This window comes from Aquarana catesbeiana, linkage group LG06, assembly GCF_042186555.1.
Source record: "Aquarana catesbeiana isolate 2022-GZ linkage group LG06, ASM4218655v1, whole genome shotgun sequence".
NCBI lineage: Eukaryota > Metazoa > Chordata > Amphibia > Anura > Ranidae > Aquarana > Aquarana catesbeiana.
In genome coordinates, this window is record NC_133329.1 from 315,605,745 (window position 1) to 315,619,845 (window position 14,101).

A 14,101-nucleotide genomic window follows, 5' to 3' on the forward strand; every position below is an offset into this window, starting at 1 on the left:
CAAGCATGAGAGGTCGACCCCAAAAAACAGCAGAACCTAAGACCCCAAGGGAGAGTCTAAACTCCAGCTCAATACAGAAATATCTTAAAGAAGCAAGCTCAAAGAGCTCCGGAACTGACACAAAACAAGCAGGAACAAAAGATAAAAAGAAAGACCAGCAGAAACAAAAGGGGGACGGGGGAGAGGCCCAGGGAAGATACAGAGCTAGAAGGAGCATGTGCCAGTAGCGATATGGAAGATCAAAGAAGTATGGCGCCTGTCCCTAATAAAACAGAAATTATGGAAATGTTCGCCAAACTCGAAAATGTTATAAAATCAGAAATATTGAATGTGCGGACGGACATGGGACATCTGTTGCGCAGAGTGGAAGAGGCAGAAGAGGCGACAGGAAAGCAGGCAAAAGAGATCTTAGAGCTAAAAGCGCAAGTGAAGAAAATGCTGAATGAAAATCACATGTTGGCATATAAAATGGAAGAACAGGAGAACCAGAGTCGTCGTCAAAATTTGCGCATCAGATCCATCCCAGAGCAACAAAATCAGGACTTAGGGGAGAAGATGAGAAAAATATTTAACCCGATCCTGGGAAGGCGGGAAGATGAGGTCCTGAGGATTGATAGGGTACACAGGGTTAGAAAACCCCCAAATATAAAACAAGACATTCCCCGAGATGTGATTGTGAAGTTCCATGCCTACGAGGACAAAGAAAAGATCTGGAATAACCTTAGGGGTGCTCCCCCTGCATGCTTCGAAAATAAAAATCTACAGATTTTTACAGATCTCTCTGCGGGAACTTTGGCTCGAAGAAGGCACTTTAGACCACTGCTTGAACAACCGAGGAGGGCCAACTTGAAATATAGCTGGGGTCGCTGCTGGGTGGACAGGGGGTCTGAGGAGGCTGATATTCCTGGTTGGTTTGATCGTTTCCGCCCCTCCTGTCCCCCCCCACCCTGTATATATTGGCTATAGAGGAGCAGCTGATAGTGGAGTGGGGATAAAGGTTATTGAGTTAAATGTTAGATCTTAAATTCTTAACGTATAATGTGAAAGGATTGAACTCGCCTGCGCAAAGACACAAAATACTTAAGGAACTTCAACATTATAGAGCTGATATACAATTCCTCCAGGAGACCCATCTGGCCATTGAATCAAGAATTAAGTTGTTCTCCCCAGGACTGCCTCTGTGGTTCTATGGTGATACGCCTATTAAGAGATCCAAGGGAGTAGCAATAGGGTTTTCAAAGGTCTCCAATTTTCACTAGTGGATAGGGTGACGGACCCAGACGGCCACTTTATTTTTCTGAAGGGCAACCTGGTGAATAAATTGTTTACCTTAGCGAACGTCTACTGTCCCAATAAAAACCCGACGTTGTTCCTAAAACAGGTGCTGGCTAAACTGATGGAGTTCAGGGAGGGGGAGGTGGTGCTGGCGGGGGACTTTAATTTTTGCCTTAATCCTGTTCTGGATAGTACGTCCCGGGCACAGGGGACAAGTAAGGCCCAACTTAGCACGATTGGGCATCGGCTGCATCAATGTCATCTGATGGATGTCTGGAGGGTGCAGCATGCAAAGGTTAAGGATTATACCTTCTTCTCCCCTGTGCACAGGACGTACTCAAGATTAGACTACATACTTACGGACCATAGCTTACTGGATATGGTGGAAGAAACAAGAATAGAAATGATCTCTTTATCAGATCACTCACCGGTCACGATGAGGATCAGGATCCCGGAGTTGCAAAGACAACCCTTTTCGTGGAAACTGAATGAAAATTTACTCAAAGATCAAAAAGTATTAGAAAGGGTCTAGGAAGAAGCCAACTTTTTTTTTTAAATCCAATGACACAGGAGAAGTCTCCCCTCCCATTTTATGGGAAGCACATAAAGCGTACATTAGAGGGGTCCTCATTTCCATTGGGGCTGGGGTGAAAAAAAAGAGAAAAGAAGAAAGGGAAAGGCTTATTGAGGAAATTTTCTTACTGGAACAGAGCCATAAAAACTGAAGGGTCAGAGTCAGGAAGTCTTCCGCCAGTTAGCCACCAAAAGGGAGGAGCTAAGGGACTGTATGGAGCAAGACTCCAAAAGAGCCCTCAATAATATAACAAGAAACAAATATTTCTGGGCGAATAAGTTGAGCAAGCACCTGGCAAGGTTAGTGAGAAAGAAAAGGGACCGGAATTTCATAGAGAAAATACAGAATAAAAAAGGGGAGACAATAGCTACTAGTAAAGGGATAGCGGAAGAGTTCAAAAAGTTTTATGAAGCTCTATACCCCATTGGACAAAAAGGATCAGGAGACCAAACTGCCATGAGGAGGGTAGAGGAATTTCTGAGGGGGGCGGGATGGCTGAGCTATCAGAGGAAGACAGAGGTACCCTCGATAGGCCCATAGTGGCAGAGGAAATCTTGGCAGCTTTAGAAAATTCCCCAAAGGGTAAGAGTCCAGGTCCCGACGGGTTCACTACCCTGTATCTAGAAAAATTGAAACACATTCTTGTACCTAGGCTTTGCCACTACTGGAATGAGTTGTGGTCCAATTGTGTAATGGAGGGAGAAACATTAGCAGCTTCTATCACATTGATATTAAAAGAAGAAAAAAGAAGAAAAATAATCGACTCTGTTCGAGTTATAGACCTATTTCATTGTTGAATGCAGACGTTAAACTTTATGCTAAAGTGCTGGCTAGTAGACTGAAGGATAGAATGACCACCCTGGTACATGCAGACCAGGCGGGTTTTGTACTGGGGAGACAGAGTAGTGCGAGCAGTGCTTCTGTTGGAGTCCAGTAAACCTGGGGGGCCCCCAGTTCTATTCCTGTCAGTAGACGCGGAAAAAGCGTTCGACAGGGTAGACTGGGGGTTCATGATTAAAACCCTGGAAGCAATGGGGGTTGGCCCAAGGTTTATTTCTTGGGTCAAAATACTCTAAAATTATCCTTCGGCATCCGTAAGGGTGAACGGGGTTCTCTCCAGACCCTTTAGGATGGAAAATGGCACTAGGCAGGGGTGTCCTTTGTCCCCCCTCCTATTTGTCTTGTCCCTAGAGCCTTTATTGGTCACTATTCGAAACAACCCAGACTGTAGTGGGGTGAAGATAGGAGCAGAGGAACATAAACTTGCGGCTTTCATTACGATGTTATGTTCTTCATTTCGAACCCCAGGATTATCATACCGAATGTGTTACAGATTTTAAAAAGATATGGGGAGATCTCAAATTTTAAAATAAATCTGAATAAGTCGGAGGTCCTAAATATCATGTGGGCAAACAAGAGGAGGCGAGCCTCTCAGAGGTGTTCCCCTTTTCCTGGAGAAAGGTAATTAATTATTTGGGGATTAAATTATCCAATACACTTAAAAAATTGTATTTAAATAACTACATTCCGCTGTTGGATGAGATCAGGCAGGAAGTTAGAAGTCTATCATCGCGGCCCCTCTCATGGTTTGGCCGTGTGAATGCAGTTAAAATTATGTTAACGCCTAAAATATTGTACAAATATTGTACAAATTCCAGATGCTCCCAATTCCACTCCCCCAATCATATTTAAGAGCACTACGAGGTTTGATAGTAAGGTTTGTCTGGGGTGGCAAAAAGCCATGAATTTCCTACGCAGTTCTGAGTAGGGGAAAAAAAAAAAGGAGGACTAGCTCTGCCAGACTTTAATAAGTATTATATGTCAGTAATACTTTCACGAGTTATTGAGTGGTCAAAAAAGGGTTCGGAGAAGAGATGGGTTAACATAGAACACTGTTTGAGCAACACTGATTTAGGTCATATTATTTGGAACCCCCCAAATTATAGAGCACTGGGCACTAACACGGCGGTATTGACGCGCAACACTCTTAAATTTTGGGATTTGATTCACACACAGAATAAATGGACACACAACTCGCCTTTGATTTATATGAAAGACAACAAATTTTTTGAGCCTGGGATGAGGGAGGTGGGTGGGAATTGGATAAAAGATGATTGTATTCAACTAAAAAATGTTATCAGTAAGGGGGAAATACGCATGTATGCCAATTTGAAGTTTTGGGTGATTAATGTGTGGAGGTATGCCCAGCTCTTGCATTTCATTGAGAGGTTACCGAAACCACTCAGAAGCGAGGAAGAGTATAGACCACTTGAGCAGTTCTGTGTGAGGGAGCAATCGGGTAGCTCTATCTCTCAACTCTACAGGATTCTGGGGGCTAGGGAAGAGCTGGAGGTGCCACCATTCATCAAGAACTGGGAAAGGGAGTTAGGGTCACAGTGTAGTAAATTCACGTTAGAGAAGATTTTGAAGATGGTACATTACTCTGCACTTGATATCAAGAGGACTGAAGTAAACTTTAAATGTTTTGCAAGATGGTATGCCACTCCAGACAAATTATGTAAATTCGATCCGGCCAAATCGGAGACATGCTGGAGAGGGTGCGCTAATTTGGGAACAATGGCCCATATTTGGTACGAGTGCCCCATTTTTAAAACATTCTGGAAAAAAAATCATAACATTGATTAAGGAAATCACAGACAAATCAATTATAAAAGATCCATGGGTGTGCCTATTTCATGGTACGGAGGAGCCGGTGAAGCGATACCAATCTTCTATTGTCCCTATATTGTTGGATTCTTGTTGGATGATGGGGATGAACGGGTAGATAAATGGGCAGTATGGCAAAAATTTAAAAATACTTGGAGGTACCTGGAGGAGATCTTAAGCATAACTTGAAGGGTTGGGGATCCGGGAGTGCCTGGTAGGAGTGACAGCAAAGGCTGTTCTTTCAGTAACCACCTGCAGGAGGGTTGGGGGGGGGGGTGAGGTGGGCGGGATTTAGGAAGGATTGTATTATTACGATGTCATTTTGTTAATGTGGATGTATACTTGTAGGGTTTGGGTTTTGTATTGATAAAATATTAAATAAAGAATTAAAGTAGGACAACATAAACTCCCACTTGGGTCGGTTCTAACTACTAAAACTGACCCATAAATCAAACAACAACAAAAATATGATTATGATTTAACGTACTGAATGCTTTACAATGGCTCATATAAAATGTGAAGTTGAAACTGGTTACATCTCTCTTCACCAGTCTCTAAAGTATCCCCATGAAATAGTTATTAGATAATATAACTTTTAGACCATAACTGGAAAAGGACTTGGTAAACATCAGTGGCCCATATAGCTGTTAGGCCTTATTCTATCACATCAAGATCTTGAATATTGCGCAAAGACGAGCTAATGTTACAGTCCATTCTTCGGTCTGACTTCATCACATCTCTCACCATCTCACTAAAAGTAAACTTGGTATGCTCTGGGAGCTCCAATCCACATAGGTCCAGGATTCTCTCCTCTCCAGGGTCAAGCTTTTCATTTTTAAAGATGCTTTTACACAAACATTTTACTTTCATTTTTATAATAAGAAGAACCATCAATGTACCAGCACTCCCTTTCAAGGTCAAAAGGTTTGGATACGGCAGTAAAAACTCTGTGCTGCAAACTATTTCCTTGCACTTGACATTCATGAGCTTAAAGCTGTAGTCCATCTTGCAAGCATTTTACAGTTCACATCTGCTTCTTTCCATTTCCTATTTGAGCAATGATGACCTGTTGTATACCTGACAAGTACCAGAATTTGTTGATTGCCAGCCACAATTTGCTTTTGTAATTTGCTGTAGGCTGACCCCCACATTGACTTCAATAGAGCAGTTACTTGGATCATTCAGTTTATAATTCTACCTGAATGGGACCAAAAGATGGTCTAGATAGTATCAGCTTGACATCAGTGTTTATCAGATCATTTGTCCAGACAAGGCGGCAGTGGAAATTCTTGCCAGTATTTTTGCCATGAAAGGTAGAAAGTTCTTTTTCATCCATATATGTCATAGCCTTCAGCATATTATAAACCTATACTGATTCAACAAAGTTCAAATCATGATTAGAGTGATGAATTTCACGCACCCCTCTTATAAATTCAGGAAAACCGCCCAACATACTATTCTACTCAGTCTAAGAATAGAAATACTCAGACACCCAGTAATTTATGCTATGCCAAGCTATTGTGCAGCATCTCACCTTAAATGTCAAATATGTTGATCAATACATATTATCTAATATGTACAGATGTTATGAAAATTATTTTAGGTTTAAATTATTCTCTTTGGTTTTAAGATAAAGTTCAAGAAATAAAAACATAATGAAAATAAAAAATGAACAGCAAAATATATCAGGAAAAGGGAGAAAAATTAAAAATTAGTGCGTTGAAGAAAAAAGAAAAAAGGTCCATTGCTTGATGAATATTGAGAGAGTCCATGAATTCTTTATAATTCCTTGTATAGTGATACATTGTCTATTCAGCGTTTCTCACTAGCCAACAATGTCAGATACCTCTAGTGCTTCTGCTATTCACATGCAAACGAGCATCTCCGGCCATATCTGAAAGACAAAACACTCTCCAACAAAAACTCATTAGCAAGGTCCTTAAACATTTTTTTAAGTTAAAACAAAGCACTATTTACACATTTACAGTTTGAAGCTAATTCACCCCCACTGCTAGACAAGTGTCATTTGCATTCAAAAACAGATCTGGAGAATGTACATCCTGTACCCCCTTCAACTGTTCCAATAATGTATCATGTTCCCCTCTCATCTTGTCATACTCAATCTTCAGGTGGTCATATTTCTGTTTTAACTGAGAAAACGGTATCCAGGTCTTGGACCCTTTCTTATTATTATTTTGGTCAGCTCTGTTTTTCATATTAATATCACCTATATTTGACCCGGGGTCTCCTCTCTGGGTGTTATCATAAGATATTATCTTCTGATCTTTATGTTCAGTATTTGTCCTAAACAATGTGGCTAAATCAATTTTGACAGCCTGCTCATTTGATTTTCTCCATAAATGGTCTTCTCTCAACAATATGTCTTTTAAATCATGAGAATTTTGGGTAACTAATAAAATATTTTGTTTGATATCTTCATGCAAAGCATCTAGAAACATATGTATCAAGCCACCACGCTCAAATGCAAGATTATTACCGACCAATAATTCCATAATAGTTGCTATCCTGTGTGACAACTCATAGGGAGATTCACTTTGCATTTGTTGGATCTTCCCATGATTAGTAACAACTGGCAATGAATTATCAGATTTAATATGAGGTTCTGTTTCATTTGATAGAAAGTTTGTATTTGTATTTTGCTGCAGATTGCTGAATCCAAGATTTGATGCAAATCTGCATTCCTGAGATCTCCTCTCTAATTCCATAATTCTTAATTTTAATCTCTCATTTTCCTCTGATAATTCATCACAACGTTTAGATTTCTCAAGCAAAGCTCCCCCAATGGTAACTGCATGCAATTTTAAATTTACTGTCTCGGTGTCTGATTGGTTTTGTAACCTCTCACGAACATTATTGCTATTATCAACTGCATATATGTATATATGTGTGCATGTATTTTATATATGGTGTTATATATAGGCATTCCAGGACAAGTCCTTTCTACACATCAAAAGGGTGTTAAGGAGGTATCTGTTAATCTAATTACACATATCAAAGGGCACTTGTTGGTGTTAATATGCAAGAATACAGATTAGGGATATAGGCATTCCAGAACAAGTCCATTCTACACATCAAAAGGGTGTTAATGTGGTATCTGTTAATCTAATTACACTTATCAAAGGGGACAGATAGTGACTCTGGGCTATGTTAATATTAATAGGCAAGAATGCAAATTAGGGCAGTTTATTAGGGCAGTTTATGACTGCAGCTGAATGTAACCTTGCGTTCAGTCTATTTACTGTGTCTCTGTGATTATGAATGCACAGGTCTAGGAAACATGGGACTCTGAGGGCTAGTATATTTACTAGCCTTATCATATTTACTCTGTTGGATTTTGTCATCTGTTGCAAGACTTTGTTCTGAGTTGGAAGTCAATAAAATGCATCTCTCTGGAAGAATTGGGTTTCTGTGGAAGATTACTTACATCATCTTATTATAATAATTACTAATTAATTATCTACCCACTATACCACATATCACTACATTGGTGAGTTCTTTGAAGGATATATCACTACATTTATAACAACCATGAGTGAAAGAAAAGTTTTTGTGTTATCATTCATATTCTCTGCAAAATGGCCAAGAAATCATAAATTCTGCCAGGGTATGTAGACTTATGAACACAACTGTAATTGTGAAGTGGAAGGAAAATGATAAATGGTTTTCAACATTTTTTACAAATAAATATCTGAAAAGTGTGGCGTGCATTCGTATTCAGCCCCCTTTACTCTGTTACCCCTAACTAAAATCTAGTGGAACCAATTGCCTTCAAAAGTCACCTAATTAATAAATATAGTCCACCTGTGTGTTATTTAATCTCAGTATAAATACAGCTGTTATGTGAAGCCCTCAGAGGTTTGTTAAATAACCTTAGTGAACAAACAGCATCATTAAGGCCAAGGAACACACCAAACAGGTCAGGGATAAAGTTGTGGAGAAGTTTAAAGCAGGGTTAGGTTATAAAAAAATATCCCAAGCTTTGAGGACTGTCCAATCCATCATCTGAAAATGGAAAGAGTATGGGACAAATGCAAACCTACCAAGACATGGCCGTACACCTAAACTTACAGGCCCGGCAAGGAAAGCATTAATCAGAGAAGCAGCCAAGAGGCCCATGGTAACTCTGGAGGAACTGCAGAGATCCACAGCTCAGGTGGGAAAATCTGTCCACAGGACAACTATTAGTCATGCACTCCATAATTCTGGCCTTTATGGAGTGGCAAGAAGAAAACCATTGTTGAAAGAAAGAAGTCCCGTTTGCAGTTTGTGAGAAGCCATGTGGGGGACACAGCAAATATGTGGAAGGTGCTCTGGTCAGATGAGACCAAAATTTTACTTTTTGACCTAAAAGCATGTATGGTGGAAAACTAACACTGCACATCTCCCTGAACACACCATCCCCACCGTGAAGCATGGTGGTGGCAGCATCATGTTGTAGAGATGCTTTTCTTCAGCAGGGATAGGGAAGCTGGTCAGAGTTGATGGGAAGATGAATGGAGCCAAATACAGGGCAATCTTACAAGAAAATCTGTTAGAGTCTGCAAAAGACTTGAGACTGGGGTGGAGGTTCAACTTCCAGCAGGACAACGACCCTAAAAATACAGCCAGAGCTACAATGGAATGTTTTAGATCAAAGCATATTCATGTGTTAGAATGGGGTTTCGTCTAGGGTGTCAAAAATCCTTGCACCGCCCCTGATTTCTGCTTAATTGGTGACAATTTGAGACGTTAGTAGCCCTGTGGGCGCCACCTGGCTCTACAAAACTTGAAATGAAAACTCAAAGAAGGTGGCAGAGAAAATGCCTGCTTTTGTATCCAATCAGATGTAGGGTTGTTGTAGGGTTTTCAGACAACCTCAGGTGCTTACTGTCTGAATACAATAACTGGCACAGGAGATTCCTCCATCCACATTGAATGGAGGAATCTATTAGACTTCAATTCAGCCGTGGGCTAAACAAGATAAATTAAATATGTGTATGGCTAGTTTATCCATACAGGCAATGAAGATTTTCCAGGTAAAAAACACTGTTATGACAAATGGTCCAATTGTTTTTAACATTTCTATTCTACATGCCGACTATAAATAATCTGGAAAAAAATGGTCTTGATCTGCCTTGAAATAAGAGAAGAATAGAACAGGCGCCTCTAAGTGCAGACTGTATTAAGGCTTATTGAAAACACACACAGCTAAAACTCACATTTGGGGTGATAGATATAGGCACATCTGCAAGTCTGCAAATCAGGATTAAGTCACTGGCGTGCTCATTCGTGACACGTTTAGGAGCATGTGGACACAAGAGAAAAGAAGGTGCGCGCTCCTTTCTCAAGCTCATGCTTGCTTGAGAAAGGAGCATGTACCCTCTTTGCTTTTGTGTGCGCATGCTCTGAAACGTGTCGCAAACGATCACGCTGGTGACGTCATCCTGACTTGCAGTGCGTTCCAGTGGGTTCAAGCCCTTTCCACTGGTCCTCCGCCATCTTACCACCTCCCTGTCATCCAGGAAATGACAGGCTCAGCAGAGACGGCGTTCAGCGTAGACCGCTGCAGTTACTGATCTCCGGTCGCTTTACATAACATATGTGCCTATATCTATCATCCCAAATGTGAGTTTTGGCTGATGTGTGTTTCAATAAACCTTAATAAACCAGTCTGCACTTAGAGGCGCCTGTTCTATTCTTTTTTTCTTGCATGTTGGAGACCGCTTCTGCTCCCCTACACTGCCCTTTTACAGTGGACTGCTCATCTTGTTCCAGAACACAGATGATATATCATTAGACTCTACTACGGTACATAGACTTTTCACATCTTTTTGATACTAGTGGATTTATCTTTGTCAGCACCAATCCTTGTTGTTTGTTTTATCTGCCTTGAAATGTCAGATTTTTCATAGTTTTTTTGATTGTTTATAATGAAATTTATAAGTATATGAAAGAATGTGTAACTATTGATAAATATGAATTAATCAGTTTTTCATGTTTGTTCACAGAGATTAGAAAATGAGCGTGAAATTGCTGATTCATCTGATACAGAAGTTACAACAGCAAGTAAGAACAGAAAATGAATCCTAGACTTGTAGAACGGATTATTATTATTTTACCTGTGTAAAAAGTATTCTCACCTAGTAGTCCTATCTTTTAGCTGCGCACTTCTTTTTTTAAGGTGGCTGTAAACCTCAGACATTAAATATGAACAAAGAATTTCCCTCTGTAGTGTGTAAATGTCTTAATCAAAAGCACTAAGTGTAATTTCTGTCTGCTGCTTCTGTCTGCTGCTTCAAACTCATAATATAATATGAAGACAGGGAGCATTTTGGTGTGATCCACTGAGTTTGGAGCTTTATTGAAGGCTCCGGCTAGCTCCTGTCCTGATCCTGGCAGAGCACACACCAACTCCAACCACTGGAATTCAGTTGCTGCTGCTCACCTGTTATTAAACAGATCTGCGAATCTATTGTTCCAAACTCATATTAATCCTAGGCTACCGTTGATCTGCACCCCCATCCTGACAGTTGCCTCATGTGTTTTCGACATGGAGTCAATCTGCTTGAGTTAAACTATTTTTGACCGTACCTATCTCTACTCTCTAACCCTGACAAAGGTGTTAAACTGGAAACGCGTCAGATACCAGGGATCACCATCCACTGCAGAGTATTATGCCCCGTACACACGGTCGGACTTTGTTCGGACATTCCGACAACAAAATCCTAGGATTTTTTCAGACGGATGTTGGCTCAAACTTGTCTTGCCTACACACGGTCGCACAAAGTTGTCGGAATTTCCGATTGACAACCACGCGGTCATGTACACCACGTACGACGAGACTAGAAAAGGCCGGTTCAGAACCAAGCGCGGCACCCTTTGGGCTCCTTTTGCTAATCTCGTGTTAGTAAAAGTTTGGTGAGAGACGATTCGCGCTTTTTCAGACTCGTGGCTTTCAGATCGTTTTCTGCCGTTCAGTTTGTGCTTGTGGGTTTGTATCTGCTCTTCAGTGCGTGCAAGCAAGTTCCGCGTGACTTTAAGTAGTCATTGTATTCTTGTTCGTTCGTTACTGGTTTTCAGGTCGCTCTTCACAGGCCTTGCTGTTCTTCAGTGCGTTCTGTTACTTCATTCTGAGCAGCCGACCGTTTTCTAGCCATGTTTCGTATGCGTACTCCTCGTAGAGTTCATGCTGTGCGGGGGCTTGGTGTTGGGGTCCTGACCTTGACACAAGTCCAGTCCATGAACAGGGTGAGGAGGAGTTCATGGACCAAGAATTGGTTGCTTCAGCGTGACCAGTTCTCTCATATGCCTTTGCTCCGTGAGATCCGTGGGAATAATCCTGATGATTTCAGGAACTTTCTCAGGATGACGGACCCCGTGTTTCCCCGTTTGTTGGCTTCGCTGACCCCCTATATCAGCAGGCAGGATACCTGCATGAGGCAAGCCATCACTCCGGAGCAGAGGTTGGTCGCTACCTTGCGGTATTTGGCCACAGGGAGAAGCCTGCAGGACCTCAAGTTCTCGACAGGCATCTACCCCCAGGCTCTGGGGATCATTATCCCAGAGACCTGTTCTGCCATCATACAGGTCCTGCAGAAGGAGTATATGAAGGTAAGATTTTTATCCTTTAATATCACATTTTATTGTATTGAATGTTTGCTAATATATTGTATTTCTTTCCTCATTCCCTAATTACCATGATTGGAATATGCTGTGAATGTCCCCTTTGTCCTCATGCATGCTGGATTTTTATGTAATTATTATTTTATGTCCTTCATACATATTTGCCCTTCAATAACTTCCCCAGCATGGTGTCTCCTGCCCTATATTCACCTCATGTAGTCACTTAACAATGTATTTTATCAGCTCCATAGTAGTGCTTTACCCCAAACACCCCCTAAAATGTTTGGAAATGTTATTTTTGATTTAAATTCAGGCAGAGTGCCAGAGGCTTTTTTTTGTGGTGTCCCCAAATTTTTTGTAACCCTCCCTCCCCCAACTGCTAAGTCAGCTGATCCCAATTCTCTATCCTCAATCATCTATCTGCTGACTTTGCCAAACCCATACACACTATACCCATCTCTTTACTGGTCAGATTTATGGATGAATTGCCCAAAGCATGTAGTGCAAGGGCCTGCCTGTATACTTTCCAATGGTACTGTTTAAAGTTTTTGTATCCTATTATTATCTTGATAGGTAATAGCAGAATGTTCAAATGTGTACAGTGTGTATTTATATCTTTGTATTATGACACTTCTTACCTGTCCAGTGGTCTGCCAATAGTGTAACTAAGGAGGGGCTGTTCCAAGTAATACCCTGTATTTAGGCATTCATCTCTCAATGAAGTGAAGAGGGTTACCTGTCCAAGAGTTCCCCCCCCTATAATGTTTGAAATGGCCCATGAGAGGGGGGGGGGGGATATGATAGGTGTACCTTATACTTTGTTGATGTTAAATTCCCCTTAGTAAATGCTATCTGGAGGTTGCCCCATAATGTTTGTGTATAATCTGCTTGCCATGTATCTTTGAAAAAATAGTAATGTTTATTGTTTTTTCCTCAACAGTTTCCTTCAACGCCACAGGAATGGCAGACGGTGGCCTCCCACTTTGCCCAGCGGTGGGACTTTCCTAACTGCGGAGGGGCAATTGATGGGAAACACGTCCACATCGTCCCACCACCCAACTCGGGGTCGTACTATTATAATTACAAGGGGTTTAATAGTATAGTGATGTTGGCGGTGGTGTCGGCTAATTACGAGTTCTTGTATGTGGACGTGGGGAAGAATGGCCGGATGTCTGATGGTGGAGTGATCGCCCAGACGGAGTTCTACAGGCGTCTCCAGAATGGCAGCTTGGACTTGCCAGCTCCAGAGGACAATGTTGAAGGTCTCCCATTTGTGTTCGTTGCTGATGAAGCATTTGCGCTGGGGGACCACCTGATGCGGCCATTCCCGATGAGGACCCTCACCCCGGAACAGAGGGTTTTTAATTACCGGCTGGCCAGAGCCCGAAGAGTGGTAGAGAACACATTTGGAATCCTGGCCAGCCGGTTCCGATTATTTCTGACACCCATCCATATGGCGGAGTATAAACTGAACCATATAATACTTGCCTGCTGTGTTCTCCATAATTTTTTAAGAAAACATTCAGCCAACTATGCTGGCTCAGTTGGGCCTGAGGCCGGAATCCCAAATCCATCAACACTAACGGCGCTTGAAAGTGGCCGTCCTGGCTTGCCCTCCCTGAATGCCCGTGATGTCCGGTTACGCTACCTGGAGTTCTTTGCGGGTAGGGGGGCTATCAATATGCCAGACAATCTGTGACACCTTTTTCAAATAAAAAACAACCAAAAGAAATTCTTTGTGGACATTTACTGCTTGTGTTTGTTTTAGCTGACCCTGACAGAAATGTGTTGAGTGCAGAAAATGTCGTGATTGGGTAACCTTATAAAAAACACTGTTGGCTGGTACTTCCTAAATGCAAAAACACATTTCACTACAAGTGCACTTGCAACTGCACTGAACCTGCACTTGTAGTGCAAAGTGTATTTGCCCTTAGGAAATAACCCCCATTTTTGCATAAAACA

The 14,101-nt window shown here is 41.5% G+C and overlaps 1 protein-coding gene across 3 annotated transcripts in view; it reads left to right on the plus strand.

The window, feature by feature from the left end:
- LG06H21orf58 (linkage group 06 C21orf58 homolog) overlaps nt 1-14,101 on the plus strand; it is a 94,402-nt gene that overhangs the window by 27,240 nt on the left and 53,061 nt on the right. For all 3 annotated transcript variants that reach the window (XM_073633702.1, XM_073633700.1, XM_073633701.1), the window contains one exon: nt 10,525-10,582. In XM_073633702.1, the coding sequence (XP_073489803.1) occupies nt 10,525-10,582 (58 nt within the window). The remainder of the gene's footprint in view (nt 1-10,524; nt 10,583-14,101) is intronic.